Here is a 12,568-nt window from a genome sequence, read left to right as displayed (position 1 = left end):
TCGGGCACGGATAAAAGCCATATGGAGAGATATAGAGAGAAACAGAAAAGGTAATTGTAGTCAGCACACTAATTATTCATGGGTCTTGAAAAGTGGCGGAAAAGGGGACCTCCTGGTAGTCCTATCAAAACGCGGGAGTACTGGGAAAAGGGATCATGGAATTAACTATATTTTTAGCGTTCTAAAAATTAAAGGAATCGCTCGTCTTCAACTGGTTCCGATCGTCCGTCAACAGTCCGTCGACGGTTCGTCGGTTTTTCTTCGGCCGCCGATCAGCAAACGTTCGCCCGTTGGCGCCTTTTCAAATGTTGGAATCTAATCTAGCCAATAAGATATATTCTTCGATCCAAGAAATTGTTAAGAAAAATATAAACTGACTGTGAGATAGTTTATTTTACACATAGTCCCAAGTCTCTCCTCCTCCGAGGATTAGTTTGCCCTGATTATTTCTGTCCCCTATCTAACGACTCCCTAATCCTATTGTTATGTTTATATTTGAATACTTTTCGTTATACGCTTACCAATTTGTTTATATATTTATTTCTCAAGAGTGTACTTCCAGTTTTCTTTATATTCCATTTAGATAACTACCGGAAGATTACAGAAAGCTTTGGAAGCAAAACGGATGTCAACTCGAATTTGTCCAACGGAAGCGGAGAAGTGAGATTTATGTGCTATACAACACCATTTACCATGGTAATCGGAAGTCAAAAAGTTGTCATGGCGAATGAAATTCGGAGCCATAACGGGAGAACTAAAGGAAAACAGGAGTCGACGTTTTTGAAACAAAAGCATAGGGACCAACTCCAATGTATTGCCCAAATTTAAGATAATCATAAGAATGGCCATATTTCCTTCAGAAGAAGCCCACACAAATAGTCAACTTTGAGCTCATTTATTTCTTTTCCTGTCAAAGATATAAAAAAAAAGTTCATCATAATATCAGACGTGTTTTATCAGTTGACAAGTTTTTGGTATTTTGCACAGGAATTGAGATAATTGAGCTCAAACTTGACAGTTTGGGAGGCGGCTATCACAGATTATACGGTACTTCTTATTTTAAACCAAGAAATCTCCTCGAAGCTATTCTGGGATGAAATATTTTACGGTAAACCCAAAATTCGGACGACGAAACAACACGACTTGATTTCTTGAAAACCAGCTTCTCGTATTACTGTAGTTTTCAACAGCTAACAGAAAAACAACAGGAGGAGACCACAGACACCTTCACCGTCATGTTTCATTTATGCAAAGTTTTTTGTCCACCTCAAAAAAATTTTCAAAACTTTTCTCCGAGATAAGTCTCTCATAGAACAATGGACGACCTTCCTAGTCGTATTCATGTGTCATATCACACCTGTCTCACACCGTTTTATCCATCTTTTCAAAATATCATAACTTTTTCCCCATTTTACAAACACCTGGTCCACCCGAAGCACTTACTAGGACGCCAATCAACACAAAAGGAGAAAGGGACCGGAAAAGACCTTAACAACAACAATATCTTGACCTAAGATACATTAGAAATCGGAGAGAGCCCAGACAAAAGGGGACAGGTGTTGAAAGAAGGAGCGAAAACGGGGAGTATGTTTGACATGTGTTTGTACGATATTCGATATGATTTCTCGGAGAGAGAGAGGAAGACTGGACCCCACTATTCTACCTTCTGACTGATGACAACAATCTGGGCACAGAGAAAGAGCAAATAAATTACATAGATATGGGGGCGCAAGAGAGGAAGTGACAGACGGTGTTGGTAGCGGTTGGGTTACCTGGATTTGATTTCACCATCTTCTATTTGGAGTGCTAGTGATGATGATGATGCTAGTGACAAAAGGTGAAATCGAAGGTATAGAGGAGAAATGAGAAAAGAGGGACTGACAAACTACCGTAAACACTTTTTGAACACAATTATCTCAATTTCTGTAACAGATAACAAAAATCTGTCAACTGATAAAATGTTTGTAAAAATATCACCATCATTTTATCATACACATTTTTGATATATGTTATAGGAACTGAGATAATTGATCTCAAAAAAAAACTTTGGACATAAAGGATTATAGTCAAAGAATTTATCGAAAACTTTATAAATTCTTTTGTAGAAATCCAAGTGTACCAATCGTATACTACCGTAATTTTTCTATTAGAAGACCACCCAAACCGTCATCTTTGAGCTTAATTAACTTGATTCCTGAAAAAGATATCAAAATTTTATCAACTAATAAAATGTTTATCATGATATCAGCAACATTTTATTAGTTGAAACATTTTTGATATTTTTTGATATCTCTCACACAAAATGAGATAAATGAGCTTAAATTTAATGATTTGGGTGGCGTTCTATTACAGTTTTTACGGCAATTGAGCTCAAAGTTGAAAATGAGGGGGTTGTTCTATTGGTGTGTATGTTCTACCAAACGACACAAATGATAAAGATGGATTCAAAAAAAAGTTATCTTCAGAGTCCCAAATACTGCCTATTTCTACTAGAAACGACCAACTTCTGGGGATTACTCTACGAAAATCCTGATCTACGCGCGGATATCTATAACAGAAACATCCAAAAATGTAGAGAAAAAATTGGGAACTTGAAAAAACTGGAATCAAGACTTTCAAAAACTTGTGGAAATAAAACTTCTTGAAAAAAGAGCGGGCTGAAATATAGATCAAAGATATATAGATCAAAAACTTAATTTTGCTTGAAACCTCCGAAAAATCCGAAAAACTTGAAATTTTTCGTTTCGAGCTACCGTACTCTGAAACCCATTAACTCTTGCTTCTTCTTTCCTATCTTTTTTGGCACCCATTACACTTCATTTCACATCAAGCTCAATTTCGAAAGCTTTTTCTTTCGATTAGTCACTCAACTACTACTACCACTCATTCACACCGACAGATTACTTTTTCTTGATGGAGGAAAAATTAATGGTGTGAAAACGAGCGCGAAAAATGGGTTGAAAGGGTTTGATTCGAAGTGGCATATAGAGGATTTTATTTGGAAAGAAGAGAGGGGATGTAGTCTGAAAAAAAGGGACTGGAATTTTTGGTTTGATCCCAACCTAGCTTTCGACGTCAATAATTGAATCAGATCTGATTATTCCGGCTTATGCAGTTCTTATTCTGGACAGCGCCTTCTTTTGAATCCTTGCAGTTTACCATAAACAACTTCATACAGTGCCACCCAACTTTAAGCATGTATCTCATTTCCTATAAAAGATATCAGAAAGTGGTCAACTGATAAAATGTTATTGATGCCACGACAAAGGTTTCATCTGTTGATCACTTTTTTATATCTTTAACAGGAAATGAGACTTCTAGTAGATCAAAGTAGACCGTTTGGGTATATGCTGGGATCTTCGAATTTCGGAATTTTCCGACTTTGAAATTTTCAAAATTTCGGATTTTTTTTCAATATTCGTGTTTTAAATTAGAATTTCCACTTTCAAAACACAAAATTGCAAAAAATTGACACCGCTCGATACCCGAATTTTAGCTTTTCGCTTGCGCCTTTGAAATACCGTAGTTCAAAAAGCTCTCATTCCGAAAAACAGTTTCGGAACTCCGTTCCGAACATCACTGAGTATTCCTGATAAAAAGCTGAAAATCTGGAAATATTGTTCATTTCTATTTATGTTTTGTTTTGCTATTTCGGTTCTTTCCGGGTATTGCCTAGAAGCTCGCCGCTTAAGCGGTACTGTATGCCACGTGGCGGAAGAAGCTATCGGTGGAAAGTGATGATGATGATACCTGTCTTCTGTTGTTTCTCGCATTTTGTGAGAAAAGAGGAGTTAACACCAAATCAAACATGAGCTTGCCTCTCATCTCTCTTACTGTACCGTCTCCTCCCGAATTTTCTTGTCTCTATTGTATTCACTTTTGTACATACAGAATGACAAGACCCACAGTGCGCCCGCGCGTGGTGGGAGTCCATCAATGTTTTGTGCAAACTAGGCTATGTCAACTCACTCCTATTCTCGCCCCGATCTCATCTACAGTAGTACAAGTGTTAAGATTGAATGAGGTTGAGTGTGTATGTATGAATGTTCCGATTGTTTGTTCTCATGTACCTTTCCTCTCCTCTACTTCTTAACACTATGTATCTCTTCATCACTTTTCACACCCGAAAGAGAACATAAATATTAAACATTTCGTTTTTCGAAATCAAAAGGGACTTCCCTCGAGTTATAAAATTGAATTTTAAAAGAGATATGAAGCATTTCATGGAATAAGTGAGATACAAAAGTAAGAGAGACCAGTGGATACAAGTGAAATGATTATACACGAAAAAGGATAAAGATGTGGTTATTTTTTCAGTACTTTTGATGTTTGGTGTCCTGATATTCTTTGCGCACGAAATCCACGAGGCTCTTCTGTGATTCGAGAAGCTTCGCATAGGTGCTTTCGGCCTGAAACACACAAAATTGTTTGAAAGAAAACTGAGGTTTCTTGGTTTCATAGTTCAGCCACATGGTTCGAACTGATGTGGTATGCTGTTGCGCTTTGTTGATTAAGTGGTGTGGCTGTTAAGATTTCAGATTTCTCGCATTATTTTGTTGGTTTGCCACCTTAATTTTTTCACGAGCCTGAAACTCGCCACGTCACCTTCTCATTGAAGCACAACATCATACCACAGCTGTTCGAACATCGTGTGTTCGAACTTTGATAGGAACATCAATTTTCCGAAAACTGAACGATGCCTTTTTTGTCGATTATTAGTCGCATAAACTGACTTCTTTGAGCCCTCTATCTTGTCTAGCGGCTCTTTCAAGTTCCGCTTGTAGCCGAGCCTCAGTTGAGTTTCTTCTTTCGGTCAGCTCATCGATTTTTTCAGTCAGATCACTCTTCTTTTTTCCATTTTTCGAAGTGATACTTCTGTGAGCCGTCGTTCCTCTCGAAGCCTCTGGATATCTGAGAAAAATGTGAATCAGAAAGGCTACCAAACAACTTTCATGCCGCCCTTTATCATCAAGACAATGGTTCAAGCGCCATATTTAAAAAAAACAGAAACTCATTTTGCGTTGTCTTTTGCTGAAAATACATTTCAGATAGCTCACAGCCATTTTCAGCCCAGATATCATCAGTTCGAATTTAAAAAATAATTTTCAGATTGTCAGAAAAACCGTTGGCCATACTTGTAAAATTCCGGGCTGGCCCGCCAAAGCCCGGGCCGGGCTTGGATTGTTTGTCTGTTTGATCAAAAAATATCAAAAAAAACTCGAAAAAAATCACATAAGGGTCCCCCCTTATGTGATTTTTTTTGGTTTTTTGAAATTTTCAAAACTTGTGGAATGACAGGCCCGCCGGGCCTCGGAAATTCGGGAAAAAGCCCGGCCCGTTACAAGTATGCCGTTGGCCAGACATCGGAAAACGGCTTCTTTGTTTCTTTAATACGGTTTCAGTATTAAAGTGTCTCTCTTCTGATACTGATTTCCCTCTAGGCAAACTGGCGCATTTTGAGGTTCTCGAAAATGGCTTTCACTCGGACCAATTTGAAATAACTACTCTCGACTTGATAGTTGGAATTTCAGCTCCATCATCCACTTACATTGTGATATCTCATCGTAACCTCCAGCAGAACGGTTAGACATCTAATAAAAAACTGTTCGATTTTCAAAAAAAATTACTTGAATTGTCACGGAACTGTTAGCAGGATTAGTAGACCATTCATATTGACTAATTAACAAAAAATTGAGAAAGTTTTGTGTCAACGCATTTATTGACTTGACAATAACAATAGAAATCAACAATGAGAACTGCCGATTTACTTCTTTCCAGCGGAGACCTTGGCCTTGGCGGTTCCTCGGACCTTCTTTTGTCTGTTCTTTCTCTCCTTACGCTGCTTGCGTCCTGGCTTCTCAACCTTGGTGGCAAGTCCCATCTGGAATTAAAATGATTTTTATAAGTGTCATTTAATGATCTGTTTTTTATTAGCTTTCGGCGATGAGGATGGAAACCCCAGTCGGCCATTTGGTTTTTAATTTTTTCAAAGTAAAAAAAAACATATTTTCAAATGGGCGGTTTCTATTTTTTTTTTCGAAAATTTTCATAATTATTTTAAACAACGAACTACTTACACGGACGAGTCTGAATTTTGGCTCGAACTTCTTGGCGTAGTCGACGGTGTCGTAGATGAGAGCGAATCCCTTGGACTTTCCTCCTCCGATCTTGGACTCGAATCCGAATGGGATGACGGTGTCGGCGGTGGTCTTGTAGAGCTTGGCAATCTTCTCTCGGATGTCAGCCTTTGGCACAGTTGGGCGTCCTGGATGGATCACCTCAACGACCTATAAAAATGTGATTAATTCAAAAATCAAATATTGTCCAACTCACCATTTGCTTTCTGTAGAGAAGCTTGTTGGTGAGAACCTTTCTCGTTCTGATAGTAACGACGTCACCCATCGTGCAGAATATACCCTGAAATGTAAACACGGTTTGAAAAACAGGCGATTAATAAGGGACGATATCGGTGAAAAAAGGAAATTTGAGAATTTAATCGAAAATTGGCCTAAATTTGTTTCGAGTGATATTTCATGAATAAATTCGAGATCAACCTAGTTTCTTCGTTAAAAAATCGCAATTCAGTTTTTAAATATTGTTTTTTCCACTAAAATTTCGAAAAAATCACGGAATTTTATCGAAAATCTCAAAAAATCGTCAAAAAAGCCAAAAAATTGCAAGAAAAATTCAGTACTAGTGTGGTTAAGCGTTTGACACTCAGTGAACGGGTCTCGCAACGAACCTGACATACGCAGCGAAATAAAGGCCTGTCCCTTTAGAAATTGTGTCGATTTACGAGAAGCGTGTAGTCCTCTCGGACAAACAGCAACACTTCTCTCCGGAAGTGATAAAGAAATCAGTTTTAGGGCGGCTATCGTTGGGTTTCGAAGGAATTCGGATAAGTTTAGATTGAGGGGACAAAATGAAATAATGGGAATTCGGATTTAAAAATTCAACTTTTAAAAAACTTTTTTCTTCATGAATAAAGTAAAAAAAAGGATCAATTGAAGAGACCTAGTTGTAAGAATACATAAATTAAGAATCAATGACTATTTGCCTAGAAGAAATTTACAAAACACTTTGAAATAGATTCAATAAGCATTTACAAAAAAACTGAAGCTTTTTCAGATACAATTCATGGAAATTAACTCAGAAACTACGTTCTCTGAGAAACTTCCATATTCTTCTGGAATATTAGCGAAATTATGATGTCTCCCACGGTTTATTAAGTTTCAGCAAATAAAGAAAAAACAAAAAGATTTGACCCAGGCAGGGCTCGAACCTGCAATCTTCTGATTAGAAGTCAGACGCCTTATCCATTAGGCCACAAGGCCATGAATATGGACGCAGTTCTTTCCGTACATAAGCATGAGGAGGGCAACAAGTGGTCGGCTGCGCTGGAGAGACGAGAAGAAAAGCAGAGACAAGAGTAACATCAAAGGAAGTGACCACTGGAAGTTGAGATTTTCTGAAAATTTCCAAATTTTCGGAGAGTGCCTTTTCTTTTTTGTTCAAAGGATCAACGCATCGGTTTCCCATGGGCTTTAAGAGATGTTATCCTGATTTCACCTGATTTACTACTGTGACTGCAAAAAAGTTGTAAATTTGAAGGGCCCTAAAATGGCACATGTCTAAATCTCTCTTCTAATCCACTCTACTCTTTTACTGTTCCTCCCGAGATGTAATCAAAAATACAGGTCGATTATCAATATATCAAACGTGAAGACCTCAAGGTCGGTACCGCCCACTTCTCCTCCCATCTACCTATCTTCCCATCCATTCCTCCCTCTATCATTGTTTCCCTTTTATCTGTTCCCTCTGTTATCCTCTTTTTCTATTAACTTTTGTCTGAAATTGTTCTCCAACATGCGTCTTTTGCACACCAGCGCCGGCGCTATGCGGAAAATCTCGCAGAGATTCCAAGGAACTAAAGTGTTTCATGGAAAAGGAACCCCAACAATTGGAATTAGGTAAGAATCCAATTCCCCTTATTTTCTCCTTGAACCTCCAAGAGTGACCTAGATATGATTAAAGTGTTATTAGCTGATTTTTTTTTGTTTTTTTATTATGTGCGAATCGAGGACTAGGGATCGAATCAAGAAGTATCAGAACTAAATCCAATCTTTTTAACCATTCTACCAAATGATACACGTGATTCTAACAATTGAATACAGCTCATATAATTAGAAAGAGAATTTTATAAACAACGTTTCGAAAGTTTTTTAGCTATTTACAGTAGTCATAAATTCGGCTAACATTTAAATCTCAAATATTTACCGTAAACCCTGTAATAGAAGGTCACTTTTGGCTTTGACCCAATTTTTTTGGTTTCCGTAAAAGATATAAAAAAGTTATCAACTGTTGAAAAGAAACGAGATAATTGAGCTCAAAGTTGATAGGGTAAAAACTAGGTTGTTGTTGATGTGAAACTAATGAAATAGGGAAAGTGGCGAATCTCAGTTCCTGACAAATCCATCAAAAAACTCAACTAACATATCTTTTGCTAAAATGTCACAAATATTTTTCTAGTTGTCTTTTCTTTAATAACTATTACAGGAACATAATACAAGGTTAATAGTGGGGTATTATCAATTTCACCCCAATGATGCTCTCTTTTTACTTTGAAACAATTTTTCTCTTTTCCTATGAAAGATATCAAAAAGTTGTCGACAGATAAATTGTTTATCATAATATCAGAACTGTTTTGTTAGCTAACATATTTATAATACCTCACATAGGAATTAAGATAATTGAGCTCAAACATGAATGTGTGGGACACTTCTATTAGAGATCGTATTCATTTTAGCTATGTTTTCTAGAAATCAGGATTCTGGAAATTTTAACCTGCCTAAATTCAACCTTCCAGACGAGAAACTGTGAATGCCTGGGAACGACGTGCACCTCTTGCACCAACTCATGTCAAACGACTCACCAAATCAGGAGTCAATGTACTCATCCAACCGAGTAACCGACGTGCCTATCCAATCCAGGACTACATCTCAGCCGGTGCAATCGTCCGAGAGGATCTCAGCGAGGCTCACATTATCATGTCAGTCAAAAGTGTCCCAATCGATCAGTTGATTCCAAATAAGACGTACGCATTCTTCTCACACACTATCAAAGCTCAACAGGATAATATGGAAATGTTGGATACGATTTTGCAAAGAGTGAGTTAGCCTTAAATTTTGTTGGAAACAATGAAACCTATTCCAGAACATTCGACTTTTGGACTACGAGAAGATTGTGGATGACAAGGGGAAGCGTCTTGTGATGTTTGGAAAATGGGCAGGAAACGCTGGATTCATCGATATCCTCCACGGAATCGGACTTCGCCTTCTTGCTCTTGGTCACAACACCCCATTCCTCCATATGGGACTTGCTCATAACTACAATGATTCTCATATGGCTATCAATGCTTTGAGAGACATCGGTTACGAGATTGCACTGGATAGAATGCCAAGATCCCTAGGACCTCTGATATTTGTGTTCACTGGATCTGGAAATGTCAGTCAAGGAGCTCGAGAGCTATTTGAGCATTTGCCACATGAGTATGTGGATGTGGCCACACTTCCGAAGGTTGCACAGAAAGGACGTAAGTGGGCCTCAACAATATCCATCAAAACATCCATTTTCCAGAACTCAACAAGGTCTATGGATGCGTTGTAACCCGAAAAGATCACTTTGTGCCTAAGCATGGAGGACCATTCAACAAGCAGGAGTTCGAACAGTTCCCAGATCGATACACTTCTAAGTTTGCGACTGAGGTAAAGCGAAACTTTGAAAACGGCAATCTTCTGATCATCACTTCTTATCTGTATCAACAACAGATTGTCCCAAATTAGCGTTGATGCAATAAATCAACCAAGACCGTTGTCTTCCTCTTTTATGCCTCGTGGCGATTTGTCTAGCTTCTCTATTGTCTCTTTTTGTTGATCGGATGATGATTGTATCATTCTGTTGCAAGAATGATACGATCATCGTCATGAAGAGAAAAAGATAGAAGATTCAAAATTGAAAAGTAAAGAATTTGTTATCTATGTCACGTGGACACTTTCACCCACACCTATGACATATTGATCTTTGGATTCTTTTCAGATCGCTCCCTACGCATCGGTGATCATCAATGGAGTCTACTGGGATGCTCAATCTCCACGACTCATCACAATTCCGGATGCTAAGAACTTGCTGACACCAGTTCAGAGGGTGAGTTGCCTAGATTTTGGAATTGCATGCATTTCAGTTTCAGAAATCCCAAACTAACCTACTAACACAAACTACACACGGACTTGTAAGCTTTGGTTGAAGCTTTTCTTTTCAATAACAAGTAAATACTCTAATTTTGATAATTTCCAGTACGACACTCCAGGATGCCCTACACTTCCACATCGTCTCGTCGCTCTTTGTGACATCTCTGCCGATCCAGGAGGCTCTGTGGAGTTCATGAGAGAATGTACCACCATTGACAAGCCATTCGCTATCTATGACGCCGACTTCAACACATCTTCTGATAGTTTCGATGCTGCTTCTGGTTGTCTTGTATGCTCTATTGACAACATGCCAGCTCAAATGCCAATTGAGGCTACTGAACAGTTTGGAAACTTGTTGTACCCATGGCTATGGGATCTGTTGAACACTTCGAATGATCAACACTTTGACCGTCTGCAGTGCAGAACTGAAATCAAGAACGCCATCATTACGGACCAAGGAAAGCTGACCCCGAACTTTGAATACATTGCTCAACTCAGAAAGGATAAAGCATCGTGAGTGGTTTATTAGGGAGGAGGTCTTCATGAGATGATAACTGGGCCAACTAGTTTGATGGGCGTGTCAATATCTGTCAATACCTGTCTTTTTTATTCATTCATTAATTTCCAGCGCCGCTTCTGCCAACTCTCGTGTGATGGGTGGGACCACTGATAAGCGTGTTCTTCTCCTTGGAGCTGGAATGGTTTCCGGACCATTTGCCGATTTCTACTCAAAGCAAAAAGATGTCAACCTCACAGTTGCCACTGAATCCCAAAGAGATGGACAACGTCTGTGCCAGTCACCAAACATCCAATCAGTTGTTGTGGATGTTGCTAGAGAGAGTCACACCATGGAACGCCTCATTCGGTAAGCTCGATGAATTTAGATTTCATATTGATGGCTTGATATTTTTAGCGAACATGACCTTGTTGTCTCTCTTCTCCCATTCAATTTCCACCCGTTGATTGCCAAGATGTGCATCTCGAATCAAAGAGATATGGTCACTTCCAGCTATGTTTCACCCGAACTTGAGACTCTTGATAAGGCGTAAGTTGAAGATCCAGTGGGCTGTATAACAATGAATAGTTAATTTTTCCATTTCTAGTGCCAAGGATGCTGACGTCACCATTATGAACGAGGCTGGTCTCGACCCAGGAATAGATCATATGCTTGCCATGGAATGCTTCGATGATATCAGAGAGCATGGAGGACGTATCACCTCTTTTGAATCATTTTGTGGAGGTCTTCCGGCTCCAGAATGGTCCGATAACGCACTCCGATACAAGTTCTCATGGTCACCAAAGGGTGTTTTGACGGCTTTGATGAATCCAGCAAAGTATTTGAAGAATGGAAAGATTGTTGAAGTTCCATCGGGATCTGTTGTTGACAATTTGATCGATATTGACTTCATGCCAGGACTCAATTTGATTGGATTCCCGAACAGAGATTCTACGAAATATTCGGATATCTATGGGCTCGGAAATGATTGTAAAACTCTTATCCGCGGAACTTTGAGATACCATGGATTTGTGGAGACTGTTAAGGTATACTGTGGATGAATAACACCCATAAAAATTTCTGTTTCAGGCACTCCATTCTGTTGGACTTCTCTCGGGAGAAAACACTGACTCTTTCACCTCCAATATTGGTCCAGATTTGACATGGAAGGAGTTGGTTGCCTCTTTGAGCAACCAGAAACTTGACATCTTCCCTGATTCACTGAGACATATCATTGAGGAAAAAGTCGGAGAGAAGGGACTATCTGCCCTTGAGAACCTTGGATTGTTCTCCGATAAAGTTGTGGATCGTCACGGAACTCCAATCGATACCTTGGCTCAGTACTTGGCTAAGATCTTGGCTTTCAAGGATCACGAATCGGATTTGGTTGTTTTGAATCATGACATTGGAGCACAATTGCCAGGTGGAAACTCGGAACGTCATCGCATCAGTTTGGTACAATATGGAAATCCAAATGGGTTTTCTGCTATGGCCCGCACTGTTGGTTACACCACCGCCATTGTGTCCCATATGGTCCTGAATAACGAAATTCAACGAGCCGGAATCCAACGTCCAATTTTGAAGGAAGTCTACCGTCCAGCTTTGAAGCGTCTCCGCGACTTTGGAATCATCCCAACCCATACAATTACTCCAATGTAGTTTGTAGTTCCTATTATGTCTTTAGTGTGGTACTGAGTACTGACTAGTTGTTTTTTTTCTTTTCGCTGTTTTCTATTTCTATGCATATTCAAATTGCCCATAACGGGTGTGACTGCTCATCATATAAACATTTTTTATTGAACCCGTATTTACTAGAAACAAGAAT

General features: G+C 39.0%; 2 protein-coding genes and 1 non-coding gene across 3 annotated transcripts; 1 reads left to right on the top strand and 2 right to left on the bottom strand.

Moving 5' to 3' along the window:
* Window positions 1-5,764: 5,764 nt before the first annotated feature.
* Cbr-rps-24 lies at window positions 5,765-6,402 on the bottom strand (the record flags this gene model as incomplete). The annotated part of the gene is made up of 3 exons (XM_002634961.1): window positions 5,765-5,881; window positions 6,078-6,287; window positions 6,334-6,402. The coding sequence occupies 3 exons, from the start codon at window positions 6,400-6,402 to the stop codon at window positions 5,765-5,767; spliced, it is 396 nt and encodes a 131-aa protein (XP_002635007.1).
* Window positions 6,403-7,261: 859 nt separating this feature from the next.
* Window positions 7,262-7,334, bottom strand: CBG28198. The gene has a single exon. It is a non-coding gene (tRNA).
* Window positions 7,335-7,866: 532 nt separating this feature from the next.
* On the top strand, window positions 7,867-12,402 carry CBG13546 (the record flags this gene model as incomplete). Its single annotated transcript, XM_002634960.1, has 10 exons — window positions 7,867-7,970; window positions 8,867-9,167; window positions 9,214-9,592; window positions 9,637-9,764; window positions 10,096-10,203; window positions 10,354-10,760; window positions 10,876-11,112; window positions 11,161-11,292; window positions 11,351-11,789; window positions 11,833-12,402. 10 exons carry the CDS (start codon window positions 7,867-7,869, stop codon window positions 12,400-12,402), a joined length of 2,805 nt encoding a protein of 934 aa, XP_002635006.1.
* Window positions 12,403-12,568: the final 166 nt, after the last annotated feature.

Source organism: Caenorhabditis briggsae (genome assembly GCF_000004555.2).
Source record: "Caenorhabditis briggsae complete genome, chrIV, whole genome shotgun sequence".
Taxonomy (NCBI): Eukaryota; Metazoa; Nematoda; class Chromadorea; order Rhabditida; family Rhabditidae; genus Caenorhabditis; species Caenorhabditis briggsae.
This window is presented reverse-complemented; position numbering and strand designations above follow the sequence as displayed.